At 38.4% G+C, this 21,961-nt stretch overlaps 1 protein-coding gene across 1 annotated transcript; it reads left to right on the top strand.

The window, feature by feature from the left end:
• The first annotated feature begins 207 nt into the window (after positions 1–207).
• LOC134793775 (cytochrome P450 4C1-like) lies at positions 208–18,030 on the top strand. Its single transcript, XM_063765441.1, has 10 exons — positions 208–573; positions 2,941–3,030; positions 5,488–5,598; positions 6,656–6,841; positions 7,110–7,306; positions 7,754–7,814; positions 7,925–8,126; positions 8,885–9,036; positions 10,549–10,734; positions 17,775–18,030. The coding sequence occupies exons 1-10, from the start codon at positions 414–416 to the stop codon at positions 17,969–17,971; spliced, it is 1,542 nt and encodes a 513-aa protein (XP_063621511.1). The 5' UTR covers positions 208–413; the 3' UTR covers positions 17,972–18,030.
• The last annotated feature ends 3,931 nt before the right edge of the window (positions 18,031–21,961 follow it).

The following is a 21,961-nucleotide window of genomic DNA, read 5'->3' as shown; positions in this document are numbered from 1 at the left end:
TCGCTGGTACCTACTTGTTTAATGTATTGGCGAGAGCGACACACGGACGAATGATAACAAAACGACATCATTTTAATGTGAAATGAAATGTAATAACTTTGAACCTCCTAGTGTACGCGCCGTGAACTGAACGACCCCGTCAGAGAATCGGACCGTAAACGTCACCGAGAGGAAAATCCTCATAAAAACTTATGTTATGGACATTCGTGATCATTTTACTCTCAGACGTCGATGCACTCGCGCTCCGATTATGCACTATTTTCGAAAGTCGCTAAAGTTGTAGATAGTTTTTAATTTTCGGGCGTTTTTAAAAAGGATTTTCGAATTTAAACGTGTTTTCGAAGGAGTTTTGAAGAGTTTTTCGGACGATTATTGAAAGTATTTTTCGGACTTTTTTAAAGTTTTTGGACACTATGATGATTGTGTGGTTGTTTTTGATTGTGCCGTTGTTGTGGCTGGTGGTGTTCCGCTATCGGAGACGGAGGATGTACGCGCTCGCCTCCCGCATTACCGGCGGGAAAGAAGAGCTGCCTTTTATTGGGATTACACACAAGTTCACGGGAACCACGGAGGGTGAGTGCATTTTTTTATTTGTGTTACAATACATAAACAATACGACACAATAGTATTACCTACATATTATAAACAATCAATGCGTAACTAATAGATTCAGTTATAGTCGTCAATTTAGCAATTAGGTGTGCGCGAAACTTAATATATTCAAAACAACGCTTCGCGCCTACGCCTACATATTTCAAATATGCCGCTTTTTTCTACTGTCGGAAACGATTTACTGTAGGTACAGAATAACAATTAGATACATTATCTGGGCAAACCCACGTACGTCGGAAAACTTTGAAAGTACCTACAGAATAATATTTAGCCAAGAAGCACATTAATATTCGGAGATTTCTAGGTTTTTAGTGGTATATACCTAAGTAGGTACCCGAAGAAAATACTTCCTGAAATTTCAATGTCAGCGAAACTATTAATTTAGCACCCCTGCTCTGCGTACATATTTGTAGAGATGCTAAGCTAACAATTTTTTTGACTGTACGTTACAAAATAAAAACGAATATCTTTGAAATAATCGATAATATAAACTTGAAGTGAAGTACCGGACTATGTTAAAGTTACGATATTTTACTTATGCTGTGTGCGGTATGATTTTTCAATTATGCTATTACCTACTGTTGAACGACAATGCGCCATTTTCCGAGCGCGCAGTATGCGCAAAATTATAGTCGAATTACCTTCTTTATTTTATTTTGTATCAAATTTAATACAAAGCGTAAAAGTTAATAAAACTAAGGTAATGTGGAATTATAATATACAGATTTATAGTTGCGGATTACCTATTTTTCGCACTTATATCGTAAATAACTATAACACGCGTCACACAGAGGAGAGACGAACATTCGTCTTCTCGCTGAACCTCAGACATTCATCAATTATTTATTTATCGCTTTTCGATGAAGGTGGTTACCGTGAGGATTAGACTAATCCGCGTAAGAGACTAATGGGTAGGGAGGTCAGGTGGCAGTCGCTTTAGTTAAAACTAGTGCATCCGCAAATTCTTAGGATTAGTTGCCACGCGGAGTTGCCACTCCGCACGTCGAGGGTTTCCATGATCTGTGGCACAAAGCCGAAATAATGCTAGCGATTGATGAGAATATTAACTTTCATAGCCATATTCTGTGAGGTGAATTTTGAAGTAGGCATATAGGTACCTACCTGTTCCGTGTATGTAGACCGGATCTACTTATAGGTTACTTTGCTTCGTAACGTTAAGATAGGTACTCTAAAACCAAGGTCCAAAAGTGACTCAAATATTTTCCTTTAATAAGAATACTGGTATTAATACCTACTTAACTTTATTACGGAGACCATACCTAGTACATTTGAGTGGTTATTACGGTATTTCTGAATGCGTTTTTAGGTATATTGCATTCTTGTTGCCAAATTGTAGGTAGGTACCTATTGCAAAACATATAATTAATTTGCATTAAATAACCGGGGTATCATAATTGATACTAAAACATTATAGGTACCTATTCAGTATGACCAATAATAAGTTCACCTTGTATAGAGTATGTAATGGGCTAAGGGTTAAAAACACCATAAATAAAGAATGGAAAACCTAATTTTCAATGAATTGCAACATTGATAACGGGGTTTGATAACAAATAACAAAGTTTCGTTATAATTCCTCGTAACATAATAATAATAAATAACCGGACCGTTCAATATTTATTGACCGCAAATTATAGCTGTAGGCGGATCATTGAATAACTAGCAGGCCTATTCGGATTTCGAGATAATTACAAGATCTTGAGACGATTTAGAGATCAACTAGATCTACATTAGATATCGACTAGATGTGACTTGGATATCTGTCATAACTTGTCGAAATCGTTCAAGAGGACCTCCAGAATCGCGGAAACGTCAAATTTGACATATCTATCTTACAAATAATATCTTTAAATTATCCGTATCGTAACTTGTTGAAGTCTAGTAGAAATCTAATTCATTTTCCGAATCGAGCCGTAGGAGTCGTGAGAAATCATAAATATCATATTAATAATTGTGGTTGCGTCAGAATAAACCAGTGGCAACGACTAGAAGGCTTTATTAGTAGAGCTTAAAAATTTACCCCACGTATATTGAGCCGTGAGCCATTCAACTGTACCTACGCGCAGTTTGATATGTCAATTCTTTGAATACCGATGAAGATGTCTGACATATGTAAGTACCTATAGAATTTTATTTTAGGCAATTAAAACTTTTAGTGACTAATCACCACTTTTTTTTGAATAGCAGGAAATGTGTATTGGGTAATAGGTATTCACAGCCGCGGGGTATAATTATGGAGAAGGATTAACTGTCAGTGATTCGGCTGAGATAAGTGTCAGTCATGTGGACCGTATACTCTGTTTCCAGATATCATGTCGTCTCTGAAGGACCTCAGTTACACGGCCATGGAAAACGATGGGATGATCAGAGGCTGGCTTGGCCATATACTTTATTTTCGTAAGTGTTTTTTGTGAGACATTTTCTAGACTGTGGTATATTCAGAACAACGTCCCGAAAGTACGTTTATCACACAAAAAGAAAAATGTAGAAATGCGCTTTTAACCGCGAACTTTTGGCACGTTGTTCTATAAGATATTATTAATTTTTACTATAGGTATGAGAAGCTTCAATGAGGTTAGCTGTTACATTTTTATTTATTATGTACATTTATTTAATACAATTTTATGGAGAAACTCCTTATAATACACTCGCGTGCAAAAGTATTGCATCACTTTGCATTTTTTCGTCCGCACCCAATATATTTGTAAAATGGTTAATTTCGCTCAATTATTTTAATGTAATCATTGAAGTTTTAGCTTTACGAAAAGTAAAAAAAACATGGAAGCCGGCCCAGTATTTTTCAAATTATCGGCATTTTCCCGATTTGTGAGGGGTTTCACGTTAACACGCGCACGAGCTGCGTTACCCTTGACTTGACCCCTATAAAACGGGGGGGTAGAGAAGGTTATCAGTCACTTATCAGAAGTCGATCGTTACATATCTCCGCGTATTTTCCCGTGAATAAAACCTGGAAAAATGGAAACCACTGAAGCTGAAGTCCGCCAAATCGTCCAGCCCCTGCAAGCGGGGCGTAGCCAACGTTCAGTAGCTGCCGAGCTGAATTTAAGTCAATCTGCAGTTTGCAGAGTTTACCAGAGGTTCCAGGGGAACTTTACTTCAAGACCAAGAAGCGGCCGCAGAAAGAGTACATCAGAGAGGGACGACCGCTTCTTTGTCACAACATCTCTCCGAGATCGACACCAGACAAGCATCTCCAGCAGCGTCTGCGTGAGGTACGAGGAGTGGCTGCCAGTGAGTGGACAATAAGAAGAAGACTTAAGAAAGCGAACGTGACACACAGGAGGCCCGCAGCGGGGCCCAGATTCCTGGCGCGACACCGTACAGCCTAAAGAGAGTTTGCTGAAAATCACAAGGACTGGACCATTGAGCAATGAACCCCAGTTCTCATCTTGAAAGAGTGCAGAATGTGCTTGAATGAATGTGACCGAAAAGGAAGAGTCTACAGAAGGCCAGAAGAACAGTTCGCTCAATGTTTCTTCTCCGAAAGGGTCGCCTATGGCGGTGGATCCGTAGTGTTCTAGGGCGGCATTTCCTACGACGGGCGGACAGAGCTGGTTTTCGTGCCTGACAGAGGATTGAACGCTACGAAGTAAATCACTGATATCCTGGAGGAACACATTGTTCCTTATGCCGGTATTTTTGATGAAGGGTTCATCCTAATGCAGGATAATGTCCGCTAGGGCCACGGCAGCCTACCTTCTCGAAGTGGGCATCGACACCATGGACTGGCCAGCGATGCGCCCGGACCTTAACCCCATTGAACACGTGTGGGACTACCTAAAAAGTAGGGTTCGGAAGCGGAATCCTGCCCTGGTCAATGTTGAGGAGCTGAAGGGAGCCTTGTTGGAGGAGTGGGACGCTATTCCTCATTACATTACTAAATTAATTAGGTCTATGAAAAACCACTTGGTTTGTGAAAGGAGGCCTGTGGGTGGCAATACCAAGTATTAATTTAATAATAATAATAATCGATATTGTATTAAAATAAAACCGGGCAAGTTCGAGTTGGACTCGCGCACGAAGGGTTCCGTACCATTATGCAAAAAACGGCAAAAAAAACGGTCACCCATCCAAGTACTGACCCCGCCCGACGTTGCTTAACTTCGGTCAAAAATCACGTTTGTTGTATGGGAGCCCCACTTATATCTTTATTTTATTCTCTTTTTAGTATTTGTTGTTATAGCGGCAACAGAAATACATCATCTGTGAAAATTTCAACTAGCTATCACGGTTCGTGAGATACAGCCTGGTGACAGACGGACAGCGGAGTCTTAGTAATAGGGTCCCGGTTTACCCTTTGGGTCGGAACCGTAAAAACGACTTTTATTCTTAAGTTTCCTGATTTATTTTTGGAGCATTATGCGACTACTTTTAGTTTTCTGATTTTTTTTAGTCTTCAGATTCGAAATTTCATTGAATTTACCATATTTCTAATGCGTTACATACATATAAGCTTTCAGTTGATACCAAAATTTTCAGAATCGGGTATAGAATTACAAAGATATTGGGTGCGGACGAAAAAATGCAAAGTGATGCAATACTTTTGCACGCGAGTGTATACAAGCAGTAGAACGCTTGAGCTAAGAAGAATTTCCTTATCATTATCACTCCGGCGGAGGAATAAACTTCATGCTGAGGTTTTCCCGAGGGACAAAAGCATTCCTATGGGGTTTTTAAAAAACTGTGTAAGTGTACTTCTAATAGGTTAAACCCTCTGGAATTACAGGCGTCGATAGGCTACGGTAACCGTTTACCAGTAGGAAAAATGTATGCTTGTTTGCCACCTAGTGGTATAAAAAAATATCGTTTACAATTAATTCAATTTTCGAACAGTCGCCCTGGACCCAGTGGATCTTGAAGTGGTGCTGAAAACGTGCTTGGAAAAGGACGACCTGCACCGCTTCCTACGGAAAATTATTGGCTACGGGGCAATATTCGCTCCAGGTACGCATTTTTTAATATTTATCATGTTTAGAAGAGTTTTTTAATAAGTTATTTGGAATTGGAATCCTTTTTAACTAGTGCCTCAGTTATACAAAATATAATTTAATATAGAGGTGGATAGTCAAAGTAATTTTTATAGCCACAGTAAATTTACTGCCATCTTTCGCCCGCCTATCAAAACTTTTAAAACTTGACTTTGACTTTCATCCTTTTTCTTTCACTGATATGTGTTAAACTTGTTAAATGTTAAAAAGTGTCACCAACTACTCGAGTAGCTATAGGCCAAAGGTATGGATGGCGCCATCGCTCGAAAAGATGGCACCATACCTTTGGCCTATGCTGGCCTAGGCTGGCCTTCTTTTCTCAGCTGAAGTCCGTAGAACTCTGTAGAAACTTTGCACTGATAAAGTGTGGAGGTGTTACTACAAAGGTCACAATTCATTGGACTTTGACGTTTACTTATTGTGGCCTTTCATACATTCACTTTAAAGTCTAATCAGAGTTAGCTTGGTTCGACTTTATATCAATAGGTAATAAAGTAAAAGTAAAAGTAAAAAAGCCTTTAATCTATCATAAAACACATTACAATTTAAAATATTACATTAAACTTAAAAATATTGTACTGTAGTTTTTGGATTATAAAACTAACTTAAAATATAAAACTAAAATCTAAAACACGTACTATATTATTTAAAGTTTTTCACTGTATTAATGTTTATTTACAAATTCTACTTCTATTAAACACGTTTGTAATATGAAAGCCGCCTGAGCGGTTTAGGCCTCCCCCGTTTCTCTCCAATCCTCTCTGGCCATAGCCCGTCTTCTCCATGTTGGTCCACATACTTCGCGGAACACGTCTTCCCAACGCTTCCTGGGTCTACTTTTCCTGTGGCCGTTACGAGGTGTCCAGTCTGTCACTGTTTTAGTCCACCTGCTATCATTTATGCGACAGATATGCCCAGCCCATTTCCACTTTAGGGTTCTTATTTGTTTTACAACATCAGGCATTCTCATACTGTTCCTAATATCAATAGGTACTCACTCTATATGTTTTCAGTTGCCATCTGGAGACCAAGACGAAAGATCCTCGTGCCAGCATTCAGCCCGAAGATCGTGGAGGGCTTCGTGCATGTGTTCGCCGAGCAGAGCATGAAGCTGGCTGGCAAGCTGGGCAAGCGGGCTGGTGCGGGCAAGCTCAGCGTGTGGCCTTTTATCAGCTCATACACTCTTGACTCTGTTTGCGGTATGTCTATAAATAAATGATTATTTTCCATAGTGAATAAAAAATAGGACTTTCAATGCGTCTGGGTTAGCTTTGTTCTTAACTATTCAAAATTTAAAATCGATAGCGTAAGTACTTCTCAAGATATTTAGCGACGTGACAGACAGACGGATGGACAGAGTCGCACCATAAGGGTTCCTTTCTTCTATTTTGGTACGGAATCCTGAAAAGACACTATAGCTTTGCCAAATGCATGAATGGGAAAACCAATGATGAATGATCTCAACAGAAACCGCGTTCGGCGTGAAGATAAACGCCCAAGACGACGAGAAGTCCCCGTTCCTGGTGGAACTGAACAACATCTTGCAGCTGGTCTGCGAGCGCATCTTCCATTTGTGGCTGCAGCCTGATTGGCTGTACAAGTTCTTCCCGCAGTACCGCAAGCACAAGCACTGCTTGCGGATCTTGCATGGATTTACTAATGACGTAAGTCTTTGGGAAATCATCGTTGTTGTATATTTGTATAATCTATTAATCTCAATAGGAACTTGAGGATAATCTCGTTTGGTTCAACATATCTGCTGTACCTATATGTACACTGGTGCGGTACACATTAGCTCTTCAAGGTAGTTTTGGGCTTTCTGGCCCAATACGAGTTGAGAACTTCTTATCAATGTACAACCATCACATCACGACATTATTATTTGAAAGCCAGCAGCCGAAATATGTGGTTTTCCATCACAGAAGGAGCATCATCCATGCTTCAAGTGCAATAAGAAGTTTTACGTCTGAAATCCCAACAGAAATTCTTAAAGAATGGTCCTTTTTGCACATGAAGCATAAGCATAAGGAGAGCCACATAGTCTTTTAAAAAAAGTAGACCTATCATAACCTAATAGTAATAATTGTGTCATCATTTTTTCCATTTTGCAGGTTATAATGAAGAAACGAGAAGAATTAAAAGCGGCACGTCTTGAGATACAACATGAATTCGGTACATTATTTATATTTTTAGTCAGTGGTTATGAGACTTAAATATGAGGTTTAATACCTACAATGAAAAAAAATGAAACGTATAATCTTAACAAGAATTGTATTTCACAGATCTATCAGATTATTCGAACAAGACGTTCCTGGATCTGCTCATCCACTTTTCCGGCGGCGAGAAGGGTTACAGCAACATGGAGCTGCGTGAAGAGATCCTGACCCTGACCATCGCGGCCACCGACACGTCGGCCACGGCCGTCGGGTACACGCTCATGATGATGGCCAAGTACCCGCACATTCAAGAGAAAGTTCTCGAGGAGTAAGTTCAGCTTACGACAACATCGATATTTTAGTAGAAATCAAATCTAGGAGTAGTAGGTTAGCGTGGTATGGGCATGTAATGAGGAGGTATTGTATGTTGATGGACGGAGAGCGGATGTTAGACCCAGAATGGATGGATTGTGTGAAAGAGGATATCAGAAAGAAAGGAGTGAGTGCTGAGGTGACGAAAGATAGACGAGAATGGAAGAGAAAAACATATTATGCCGACTCCACATAATGTGAGATAAGAGCAGGAAGAAGAAGAAGAATCCGATCAGATCCGATTATTTGACCTTATTTTCTTGCTTGCATAGAGTCGGACCAAGCTAAACTTACAGACTTTACACATATAGTGTGAAAGTGCCGCCATAAAACATAAAATTCCTGTGACAATAAGACACTTATAGTGCCATCCCATAGTTTTCACTTCACCTTAAACGGACTACGCGTAATGACGCGAGAAATGTCACGTCACATGTTTTAGTTGCGCACTAATCAAGTTTTGAGCAACTTAGTTGTGTCGTCACACGATTATTACACATACGATTGCTGTGACGTTCCAATACCTAAACGTATCGACATAAACCATTAACCCTTTGAACACCACGCCTACTGTGTGCGGCGCATCATCATAAACCTTGTAATAGGAATGCACGAAGGTTGATATTGGGCCTTAGCCGCGCGCATCAGTTAACATCCTTGGCGATCACAGGATTAAACGATATTCCTCTGATTTATGGAGTGGTTTGCCTCCAGGCTGGACGAAGTGTTCGGAGACTCGGACCGACTCTTCGAGAAGGAGGATCTTCTTCGTCTGAAGTACTTGGAGCGCGTCATCAAGGAGACGCTGAGGCTGTTCCCGCCCGTGCCGTTCATCATCAGGAAGGTTGAGGAAGAAATTACTTTGCGTAAGTTACTTAATTTTGTTATAACCGGTAGTTATTTTTACACTTAGATATTTTTTCCTTTGACAGGCTCTGCGGAAGAAACGGCTTGATAATATCAAAGACATATGTAACTTCGTATAAGATGAATAAAGTCTAAGAAAAAAACGTGCCTCGGAAATCAAGAAAAAGTCATTCTCAGATAGATGGCGCACACACTTTTAGTCTATGCTCGGCTAGAGACGACACCGTTTCATATTTAACAATTTTAACACATAGATATCAGTGAATGAACATGGGTCAAAATGATTTAAAAATAATAAAATCATTTATCCATATAATATACATTTTTTTGATTACTTTATACGTTTTCATTTTGAGTTTTAGTCGTGTGTCGATAGATGGCAGTAAATTTACAGTGACTACAAAATTTACTATGACAGGACCCCTCTATTGATAATATTCTTTATTGCACCACAAGATAAAACAATTCATAGCAGATTTATAATGTTGATAAAGGTAGCAACTAAACTATCCCTTTCAGACAACCGTAGGGTAATTAGCAGAAAAATATTTCTTAGATTTGTTAGCCGGAGAGCTAGCCACGGAAATAGGTATGCAATTTATAGAGCAACGAAATCTCTCTAGTTAGTGTGCCATACTATCATTATTAATTAATTCAGGCGCCTGGCAGCTGTCCAGCGGTGGGTGCGGGAGTGGATGAGCAACGAAGGCGTTGTAAAATCAATTGAAGGTGTGCAATTTATAGAGCTCTGAGTTTGGTGTGATATAATAGCTTATTATGTATTTAATTCAAATATAACAATGCCAGGCATTTTATTTGGGGAAAAAGTAGTGCCAGGTGATGAAAATACACAATCACTTGTGCGCCTGCAGGAAGATCACGAGCAAATTGCACCTGACTCACAATCTATGCGTAAAGCAATTGTGAGTACTTTGTGTTACTTGTGAGGCGCACAAGTGATTGTGTATTTTCATCACCTGGCACTACTTTTCCTCCAAATAAAACGCCTGCATTGTTATATTTGAATCAAATACATCATTAGCTATTATATCAAACCAAACACAGAGCTCTATAAATTCCACACCTTCAATTGATTTTACAACCACTTTGTTGCCCATCCACTCCCACACCCACCGCTAGACAGCTGCCAGGCGCCGGATTAATTAATAATGATAGTATGGCATACTAACTAGAGGGATTTCGTTGCTCTATAAATTGCATACCTATTGCAGTGGCTAGCTCTTAGACCATGTCTAAAACTGTCATTTGGGCATTCCACCAAAAGGTCAACTCTTGTCGGCAACGTGACGCATATCGTCAAGCAAAGTGCAGGTTGCAACCATAACAAACTACTTCCAAACAATTGTAAAATCTGGCAATTCAATTTAAAGTTATCAAATCAAATGTTACATCTTAGCTTTATCAAATTATCAGAAGTATGAAAAAATAGGATCACGTACAAGTACACGTACTGGACACTTTCTGTATTTGCATCCATTTGTTTCATGTAGCCTCGGGTCGGATGCTGCCCGCCGGCTCAGGCGTAGTGGTGTCCATCTGGGGCACGCACCGGAACCCCAAGTACTGGGGTCCGGACGCGGAGAAGTTCGACCCGGACCGTTTCTTGCCAGAGCGCTTTAACCTCAAACACCCGTGCGCCTTCATGCCTTTTAGCAGCGGGCCGAGGAACTGTATTGGTAAGTTTAATACTTATCATTATTTACCCCAAAGTGCTGTCCCGGCATTTAGCCAAGCAAAACAAAAATTTGCCCTCAAACATACCCACTAACAATCAAAAAAATAATAGACTAATTAATGTAGACTTGTAGAGAGTAATTCTTATTTTTCGCCAAAGAATTATGCAAGCACACGGTGTTCGTGAAAATACATAAACATTATAGGGGTCAAACTAATAACGGTTTCAAGATCACGACTGCAGTAAAGTTGTCGTCCGACCACTTTTACGTAATTCTTTGACCGCCATATGTAGTACCGACATTGATACAGTTATTTAACCTGTACCTATGTATCTAGATTTCGAAAGAGGTGCTCAATTCGTCGGGAACTTCTGTACCTCAAAACTGTATGGAACTGATAGGATCACTCGTGCGTCTGTCTGTATATCCGTCTGTCATAGTCTGTTATAACTCATAACCAGTTAACTACACTGACAGAAAAAACCCGCTTGACCTTCCGAATTCTTCCTTCTAAATGCCTTACCTACCAAAAATATCAACTTTCCCTCCGAATGCTACCGACCAAACCGGATGGTAATTAATTACCCCCCAAAATTTGGTAGGATCACGAAAATTTCCTTCCAAGTTAGAAGGAAAATTTAGAAGGTAACATTTTAGGAGGTAAGTTTCAGAAGGAACTTGTTTTTACCGTCCATACCAATCCTTCTACTTTAGTGGGTTTTTGAAACGGCAGGTAATGCCGGAAGGAAACTTAAAAAATTAGAAGGAATTTTCAGATACCTTCTAGCTTTTACCCACTAATTTGGTAGAATTTTTCTAACGGAAGGTAATTGAGGGAAAACCTTCCGAATATTTCCTTCTAAGTGCCTAACCTACCAAAAAAACTCATTTTTCCCTCCTATTACTACCGATCAAACCGGGAGGTATTGATTACCTTCCAAAATTCGGTAGGAACAGGAAATATTCCTTCCAATATAAAAGCGATTTTAGTCGGTAACATTTTAGGAGGTACAGCTTCAGGAGGAATTTGTTGTTACCGTCCATACCAATCCTTCTTTTTTTTTTTTTTTTTTTTTTTTTTAATTTATTTATCATAAAGTACACAACACTTTTATAAACATTATATTCCTCGCCAAACTGCAATTGCAGTTTGTTGGCGAGATCGCGCTCATCTTCACAGACATACATATTATGCTATGCACTAAATACTAAACTTAACTTAACAACTAAATTCAGGTATATTTTAGTACAGTTTAAATGTTAGGGTATATTATCCAATAACGTATTTTTTAACTCAGTTTTAAATTTAGCCCTACTACATTTATTTTCTTCCCTTAGGTAGTTAATTTCGTTATACAATTTTGGTATCAAAAACAAATCAGTTCTTTTGCCATAATAGTTTTTAGCAGTATTTTGTACAATTTTTTTAAGCCTTATGCTCTTTGTTCTATATCTACTTTGTTTCAACACCTTAAATTTATCATCAAAACAATTTTCTACTGCTATCAAGTATTGCACCTTTTGATGTATAGGAAGTATTTTACATATCTTGTACAATTTGTCGTAATTCCCTTTAAGCCTATTTTTAATTTTTTTATTAACTAGGTATTTCATAGATCTTAACTGTATTTTTTTAATTTCGTCTAAATAAGTATGAAAAGTTCGACCATAAACACTTAGACCATAATTAATGATTGAGTCCACTAACGCGTAATAAACAACGAGCATTGTCTTTTTATTAATTAATCTATTTAAGTGATATAACTTGCTTAGGACTGAACGGAGTTTAGAACAAACTGCAGTAACATGTGTTTTCCAGTTAAAATTGTTATCTACATGCATACCTAAATACTTGTATGTACTAACATATTCTAAAGGTTCACAGCTACAGCTATAGATATTATTTATTCGGTTGTGCAGACATTCGTACCCGTGACCTATAATTCCATACTCATTGTAATTAACAGTTTTCGCCTTACGATTGTATGGGGAATATATATGCATACACTTCGTTTTTGATAAATTGATAATTATACCGTTATCGTGGGCCCATTTCACTACATTGTCAAGGTCACTTTGAATGTTATTATGGGCTACCGATATATCTGTATCTGAAGCTAGTAAGCACATATCGTCCGCGTACATAAATACTTTACATTTGCTCACGACGTTTACAACACTGTTGACAAGCATTAGATAGCCGACAGGGCCGTACACCGAGCCGGTCGGCACCCCGAGCGTGACGTCACACTCCGCGCCCGTGGCGCCGGCGATGCTCGTGCGTATGGTCCTGCCCGCTAAATAGCTGCGGAACCAGTCGTTGACGGGGCCAGCAATGCCACACTCACTCATGGCCTGGAGTAGCACTTCATGGTCTAATGTATCAAAAGCCTTTTTATAATCTATAAAAAGTGTGAGAACTTGCTTACCGTCGTTCAAACAGCTGTTAATTTCATCTGAGAAGTGTGCCAGAGCTGTCCCCGTGCTTCGACCTCGCCTGAACCCGTGCTGCGCGTCCGTAAGTACATTGTGTTTCTCCAGAAAACCTGATATTTGTCCGACGACCACCTTCTCAACAATTTTATTAATTACCGGCAAAATTGCTATAGGCCTATAATTCGTGTATTCCAAGTGATTTCCATTTTTGTAAATAGGTCTTATAACGGATTTTTTCAAGTTTTCTGGGTAAACACCTTTTGAAATACACATATTAACAAAGTTGGCCAAAATGGGGCATAATTGCTTTTTAATATATTTAACGTCTTGTATTCTAATTTGATCCATTCCTGGCGCCTTATTCAAACTTAAATTATTTATAATTTTTTCAATGTCATTTGCACATACTTTTTTAAACCTAAGAGACAAGTCTAGTTTCTTAACATAAGTGTTGCGATCTAAAAATTTTACATTACATTTGTGCTTTATGTTTAATATTTCTTGAGTAAATGTTTCAGAGAACCTACTGCATATATTATAAATATTATCAAATTTTCCCAAATAACGCATGACCACCTCGTCTACATTTAGTTTATGTCTACCTAACCAGCTATTAATTGTGCTCCACATTTTTTTATAATCATTTTGACAATCTTTTAGTTCCTGTCTACGATACTTATTCTTGGCAATATTTATTAGTTTATTTACCTGGTTTCTACACTTAGTATAATCTAACCTCTTATTCATATTATTTGGTGACGCCTTCCAAACTCGAAACAAATCGTCCCGCTTAGATATCATAGCAAATAACCTTTTATCTATCCATGGTTGAGTAATCCTATTTCTTTTAATATTTTTTTCAACCTTACTTTCACTATAAATCGATTCAAATACATTACATAGTTTGCTATACAACAACACAGGACAATTTATCAGCAGTAATTGTGACCAATCGAAGTTATCTAATTTATTGTTAACGAGTTTATCATCTAAAACAAAACGCGTACCTGTTTGCAATGTACTTTTAAAATGCTCACGGTCAAGGTCCAAACGTATGCCAATCATATGGTGATCCGATATTCCGCACTCTATCACACTCGCAGCCGCAGGGTCATCGTGCACTTGTTGCCGTTTCGCTCGCACCCATACGTGGTCTATACACGATGTCTCCAGACGCCCGTTCACAATGGCCGCCCGCGTTATCTCCGAGCTAGGTATGCCGCACTGCAGGCCGTATCCACACAAAGTGTTTTTGTAGCTGATAACAGTTGAATTCATATTTTCTCTTGATAAGTCCATATTCATGTCTCCTATAATTATCAAATCTTCACAGCTTGGTACGCGTTGAATACATAGTTCCAATTGTTGTGTAAATACATTTTTGTTTTTATGGGGTGGTCTATAAATAGACAAAAGGTGAATTTTTCTGGTCTCTAGGCGTATAATTCCATATAGTGACTCCATACTGGGATAATTTACTTCTTCCAAAGTAAAATTAATTTGATTTTTAACATATATTATTATACCCCCTCCTCTTCCACTTGGTCTTGTCTTTGAATAGGTGCAGTATCCTTTTATCATGTAACATGAAATTTCATCTTCCCTTATATTAACTTCAGATAGAATAATTATATCGATTTTTTTACATTGATTAATTAAGACTAATAACTCATTAAAGTGCTTACGCAGCGACCTTATGTTTAGGTGTAATATTTTAATTTGATTTTTTTTGTTGTTAAAATAAGATGTATTCCATTCTTGTATGTTCTTGTGGCGTGAAAAATCCACTTCAGACTCAATATCTGGAAAACTATTGAATTTTATTGATAAAGGAAATCAAGTAGTGTGTTCACACAGCTAATTGCTTAGTGACTAGGCTGGAATATTTATGATGTCTTTTTCACATCTAATTTTGTAGATTTTTGCGTCGTTTTCCTTCCGGGCTAATATATTGGAGTTCTGTACCCATACAAATCTGCAAATATCTCGAAGCTGAGTTTTAGCCGACCAGAACAACTGACGCTTAAACTTCGGGAGGTCCTCATTAATATAAATAGGTTTTTGGCTTCCGTTCGCATATATATGGCTGTTACTGACCAGGGTCTTTCTAGCTTGGAGCCACTTGTCGCGTGTGGCCCTGCACTTCAGCTTGACGACAATCGGCTGCGGCTTGGCTTCGCCCGCCTTTTCTCGGCCGACCCTCCTTGCGTATTTTATGTCGTCTGGATTTAAATTAAGTTTTTTAGCAACTTCTTTTACTATTTCTGTTGTATTTTCACCCACTTTTTTTTCTAACCCTATTATTTCCACGTTTTTCTCCTTCTTTTCCTGTTCTAGGTCCATGATCCTTTCTTCTAGAGCTTTATTACACTTTTCAAGGTAGGTATTCTTTTGTTCAAGCGCTTTCATTTTCTTCTCTGCTGCTTCCTTATGTTCTATCAGGGTCTGGTACTGCGCAGAGTAGAAATCTACTGTATCCTTTAATTCATCTAACTTTTTTTCGACGTTATATATCGCATCCAGCTTGCTGTTTACTTCCTTGATTACAGCTTCCAATGAAGTTTCTCCCGGTTTAAATTCTATTTTTGCCTTATTTCCATCACTCCTGGACCCAGCCGGGCTGCCAGACTCTTTCCGAAAACACTCCTCACACATCTCCTTCTTTGTGCACTTTTTGTGAAGGACAGCATCACAGGATTTACACTTAACTGTGTCGTCCTTTGCCGTAGACACGAATAGTTTGCACTTTCTGCACTGCACCATTGTTATTACTATTAGATAACTACCGTTTCGTACTTAAGACAGCATAAACAAAAAATCACACGTCCACTCGCTGAGCGCGTGCGCGCGGAATGATTCTACTTTAGTGGGTTTTTGAAATGGTAGGTAAATGCCGGAAGGAAACTTAAAAAAATAGACGGAATTTTCAGATACCTTCTAGCATTTACCCACTAATTTGGTAGAGTGTTTCTAACGGAAGGTAATTGAGGAAAAACCTTCCGAATATTTCCTTCTAAGTGCCCAACCTACCAAAAAAAACTCATTTTCCCTCCTATTACTACCGATCAAACCGGGAGGTATTGATTACCTTCCAAGATTCAGTAGGAACATGAAATTTTCCTTCTAATGTAAAAGGGATTTTAGTCGGTAACATTTTAGGAGGTTACCGTCCAAGCCAACCCTAAAAAACTAGACGGAATTTTGGGATACCTTCTAACTTATACCAACTAATTAGGTAGGATTTTTAAATAGAAGGTAATTCAGAGAAAAAACCGACCGAAAAGTTAATTTTAGTTGTCAAATTTCCTGCTAGATGTCGCTGTACCGTGTGTTGAAAATCCTAGTTCGCGGTGTTAAGATTTTTCCAAGAAACATGACGTCTGGCCGGTACTAAATATTGTCAAGCTTTTAGAACAGTTGTACCTCCACTGAATTTATTACATTATTGTATAGTCAACAAGAGTGCTTTTATTTTTGGGCCTTTTTACATGGTCGTTCGAGCCGGATAAGTTCGGCTAGTGGATTCGGTAAACTTCGGGCCAACGGACGCCCTTACCTTACCGTCCTTATCGTCCGTCCTTACCTTACCTACCAAAGCTATATTTAGAAGGTAATAATACCTTCCTAATTTTACCGTCCATTAGAATTACCTTCCAATAAATAACCTTCCTTCTTCCTTTTTGACTCAGTGGGTAAATTTAGAAGGTAATAACCTTCTTGATTTTACCGTCCATTAGAATTACCTTCCAATAAATTACCTACCTTTTTGACTGAGTGGGTAAATTTAGAAGGTAATAACCTTCTTGATTTTACCGTCAATTAGTATTACCTTCCTTTTTGACTCAGTGGGTAAATTTAGAAGGTAATAACCTTTCTGATTTTACCGTCCATTAGAATTACCTTCCAACAAATTACCTTCCTTTATGACTCAGTGGGTAAAAGAAGATTATGATTACCTTCCAAAAATTACCTTCCATCTTGGAAAATTTGGATGGTAAGATTTCACAACCATTTCCTTCCTTTCTAGAAGGTAGATTACCCACTGAGTCAAAAAGGAAGGAAATTCCTTCTGAATTCAGGCGGTCTTTTCTCTCAGTGTATACTTTCACGCCCTTTGGGGTTGAGACTCTTGGCCTGTGGGGAGTTAATAATGTTTAGTATGAGTGTGCAATACTAAATCTGATGATATTAAACTAGCAATCATTGCAATGTTAAAACCATTGTTTTTGTGGACAACCTTGTTGGTCGCAGGACTCGCAGGTCACTCGCAGGGTCACTCGCGAGTCAGTGACGCGCCGGTTACCGAATGCACGCTCTCCTTTGCGAAAACCAGTCAGGCAGCAATTGATTATGATTCACACTGGTTTTTCAAAAACCATATACTTAATGTAGTATCTACACGAAAACGATCTTGCTCATCGAAATAGTTATTTTGTTAGGGGTTTAAAAACTTAAAGGGCTTCCTTTCAAGGATTACTCATATGCATTTGAGATGACCCAGGAGTTTTAGGTCATCAAAGCTTCCCTGCGAGTGCAGTCAGATGACGATACTTTCAACTTTGTACGACAGACGAATAATAAAAGTAACCCTTACTTACCCCCAGGTTACCAGTACGCCCTGATGTCGATCAAGACTGCCCTGTCATCAGTACTCCGGTACAATCGAGTGGTTGGCGACACGGAGGCGTGTGCCACACCGCAGATCCGCGTCAAGCTTGACGTGATGATGAAGGCAGTCAACGGGTACGAGGTCGCACTGGAGAGGAGAAGACAACCTAAAAGTTGTCAAGAGAAATCATAAGTGTGCCTAGTGACAATTTCTGACGTAGACTTGGATGGTTGTTGTGTAGCTTTTGAAAGTGACTCCTGACACCAAAGTTGCGGTGTCGGTACAGAACAAATAGTTGACAGATAGACAAAGGTTCGTTTATGAGTGTTATCTTTTCGTGGTGTGTGTAAGTACTTAGAGAACAGTAGTTTTCTCATGTTACGTGAATGGTAAAATTGTACTTAATTTTGTAAGTGTAACTTCGTTATTCATCTTAAAATGGTTTATGATTACCTACCCCTTCCTATGCCTTGTCCCCTTAGCTTGTCCCGTATACGTACCACACAATTTGGACTGCAATTTTTACAATTTCAGTGTTATTAATTCAGTAGCAAATTTATGACAAAGGCATGCGAAGGGTTAAGATTATAGGAATAAGATGCATTGGGACAACTTCGAAAACGGTGTACTCGTAATTTTATACACCGTGTTTTTTTTGATTTCCGTTAATTTCAAGGGTGCATTTCTGAGCTTAAATCAAGTAACTTTCTCAAAGACACCGATATTCTAATTAACTCCATTTCGGAGATAATCAATAATTTATTTTTTTCCTATAAGGCCTCTACAAGCGTGTACACTTGCCTTAGGGCCGGTTTACATATTGATTAGTGTTTAGAATGAGTTCATAGATTTGCTACTAAACTTAAGTACAATCTCGGTCGATCGATGTTCGAAATGACATTGATATGTCACAGATTTCAATTGTTTGGTTGAGTTAAATGTAATGTCTGTGTTACAACAACGCTACATGCTACATTTAATTACTTTTTAAACTTAAATATATTTTTAAAAAAAGCAAAAAAATATTATTTTTTTTTGAAAATTAACTATGCCATTTAGTTCTCTTAAACGTACTTAATCATACCCCGAAATTAACGGAATTCAATAAAAACACGGTGTATATGGAAAATATCTATGAAACCAGAAGCACTTCATACTTTTGCAACACTTACGCTACTGCAACGCTTACCAAGACATCTTGCTTACTGTTGCTATAGTAGAAAGTGATTCTAGTTGAAGAAGTAGGTAGATGTTTGCCATTTTTGAAACTATCCCGCTTTCGAAGTTACCCCAATATACCTTACTAGGCGGGCCCGCGGCTCCGCTCGCGTAAATGAAATAAAGAGTTTGTCTTATGTTTCGTTAATTACCGACATTATTATGTACCTATTCAACCCTGCCAGTGTTCATAACTCTGTGATAGGGACTTCTTATTTGTAACCGTTATTTGGATAAATGAATTCGCAAATTTCTCAATAAATGATGTCATTTGATAAGATAAAATGATGGCAAGATTGTATTTTTTAAAATTATTATTTATTTTTATAAGCCCAGTCCAGTCAGCGAAAATGTTCATTAGATTAATTTCCGCCTTAAGACGAATTCGGAGGACCACCGCCCATATATCGCCTTTTCATACAAACGTAGGTAGTCCCCATTTTCCTTTCTGGACATAACAATACTTACTACGGTGACGCAACGATCCAAAAAGAGTCCTGGGCTCCGATACCAGATCACGCCATGTTTCTCGGTCTTGCGATAGCTCTCGCCAGTCGCTATGGCCGAGGTTGAGCAACGACGTCGTTTCTGCGGTACCTAGGACGTCCAATCGGGTGTCTCCCATTTCGTTGTCCCAAGTACGCTCTCTTCACGGCAAGATCCTCTCCCATTCTCTCTGTGTCCGAGCCACTGAAGCTAAGCCGCTTTGGTCTCTCCAATACCCAAATATATCGGAACACATCCTTATTTCTATGGCAACAAAGTTATATTACGATATATTTGGCTACTTTAGCCTGATCTATTTCATACTGACTGTACATTGGCTTCATGAATGTGTAGTTGCCATTAGATATATATCGTAGCCACCAAGGTCGCTCAAAAATATCTGAACATGCACTTTAAAGTTACATTATAATTTACATTGTTCAGACTTCAGATATTTGTGAATACCTCATCCACTCCGATATATCTGATGGTGACTTTCAGCAAGAAGAAAAATCTTACCTGGTCGAGTCATATCGTATTACGCGAGAAAACAGTTTCCAAATTGATTAAGTATACCTATCTCTAAAGTCATCCCTTGAACTGATGGACTTCATATTAACGTATCCACTTTGTATTTCTGGCCTATCTCGGCAGCCCGTTCCCCGGACGAATGGCAATGTTTGCCGAAGTCGAATTTCTTTTTGACTTGATTGACTGTGAATTCAAATTGACTCCGAATAATATAACTCAAAATAAATTCAAAACAACAAAATACAAATTATTAATAATATGATAATATTAATTTGATTGATGTCATATTTGGCATAAGTCACTCGTATGGGCGTACACTAATGTTGAGGTTGACATCACTTTTTATATTACTTCGTATAAAAACACGTAGGAATAACTGTATACCAACATGACAAACATAATTTAGATTACTTTACACCGAAACGAAACGAACCGAGAGTTGCCGAGAAATAGCCGATGTTCACACAATAAAGATTGTTATGAAAATTTCTTTTCCTTTTTGTAAATTAAATACGCGTCGAAAGCGGTAGTTTTTACGTTCTAGTTCTATTCCCATATCTAGATAATTGATTTGAACAGTTTTTTCTTATCATACGTGCGTCGTATTCGAGAAACGTGTCAAAAACTTTTTTAGAAATCTGTAAGGCGCCATCTCGCTTCTTCCCTCGTTTTTTATCCCGTTCTGGTTTTTCAATTTTATATATATGATGATGATGATGATATTATGATGCCTTGGATAAAATTATACGACGGTTATCTGTATAGAGTCGAGTTGTGTGCTTCTAAGTTATAACTAAATCCTATTATTTATTTATGCCGAGAAGTGTTTCTGTGTTAAATATGCCTAATAGTTGATAAAAAGTTGGAAATAAATATTAAATATTGACTGTGTTTTTTATTTATTCCAAGGTAAATCCATGTTACTTTTTTTTAATTCTTGGATAAGGGTGACGTGAACCGTTTATCGACTTGAATCTCGACTAGCGATTGAAGATGAAGACCAATGTAATTTCTGTTTTTTATACAATTTTTCTGACTGTACATTGTAACTGACTTATTTTATTAACATATTGAGTGCTATTAACCTGCTCGGCGCGCGCTCAGTTCGTAGTCGCTTCCCTCTAAGTACATTAAGCGGGAAAACGGGAGAATCGGCTACGTGTGGTGTAACGCTACGAAAACGTTGGCAGTGAATGAGAAAGAACCTATAAAAGACCTTGCCATTTAAAGAGAGACCTTTAAAAATATAAATAATTAAGGAAGCTCCATGCCAAAACATGATATCTTCCGCTAATAAATATTAGCAATGTGTACAATGGCAGAGGGTAAAAATAGTTGGCAAAAGTTGCAGTTGCACGGTTGTTTCGACCTTGCACTTCGAGCGTGCGGCCGGCGCATCCATTATAAACATTCGTAATGCTATTAGGTATTGTACTGGAATTAGAGTTCCTTTTGCTAACAAACTCATAAAACTAACAAGCCGTATTTTATACGACTATGGGTTGTATATTGTGTATTAAATATTAAGAACGGGTCACTCACGTATCGAAAACGCTCGACATGTTTCACTCCGTGCCGAGTAATATTATCAGGAGCTTGCGTTTACGGTGACGGACCGGCGCAGACTGCGGGCCGCAGTGATGACACTCCTCTGTACCGAGTGAAACATGTCGAGCGTTTTTCGACTTAAAATACGTGAGTGACCCGTTCTTAATATATTTAATATGTCTGTGTTTCACGGAAGTTTTGTTATGTGTTGTGTGTTAAGTCTATTGAGGCATGATATTAGGTTAAGTAAGTAGTTATATACCTATTTCCAAGCACCGAGCTGGGACCTCTTTTCGTCTCTTCGTATTCAAGCTTACACATAATTATTATGGTCCTTCGTAAAAAAACGCTATTAAATATTTATCATTCAAAATAATTACATAAAAGTAAAATTCCACC

Source organism: Cydia splendana, chromosome 9 (genome assembly GCF_910591565.1).
Source record: "Cydia splendana chromosome 9, ilCydSple1.2, whole genome shotgun sequence".
NCBI classification, from domain to species: domain Eukaryota; kingdom Metazoa; phylum Arthropoda; class Insecta; order Lepidoptera; family Tortricidae; genus Cydia; species Cydia splendana.
This window is presented reverse-complemented; position numbering and strand designations above follow the sequence as displayed.

What these genes read in the sequence shown, in the direction of transcription:
- LOC134793775 (XM_063765441.1), top strand. Translation starts at nt 414, where the DNA reads ATGATGATTGTGTGGTTGTTTTTGATTGTGCCGTTGTTGTGGCTGGTG. An exon ending in GTTCACGGGAACCACGGAGG is followed by an intron (nt 574 to 2,940) that starts GTGAGTGCATTT and finishes CTCTGTTTCCAG; the next exon opens with ATATCATGTCGTCTCTGAAG. An exon ending in CGGGCCGAGGAACTGTATTG is followed by an intron (nt 10,735 to 17,774) that starts GTAAGTTTAATA and finishes ACTTACCCCCAG; the next exon opens with GTTACCAGTACGCCCTGATG.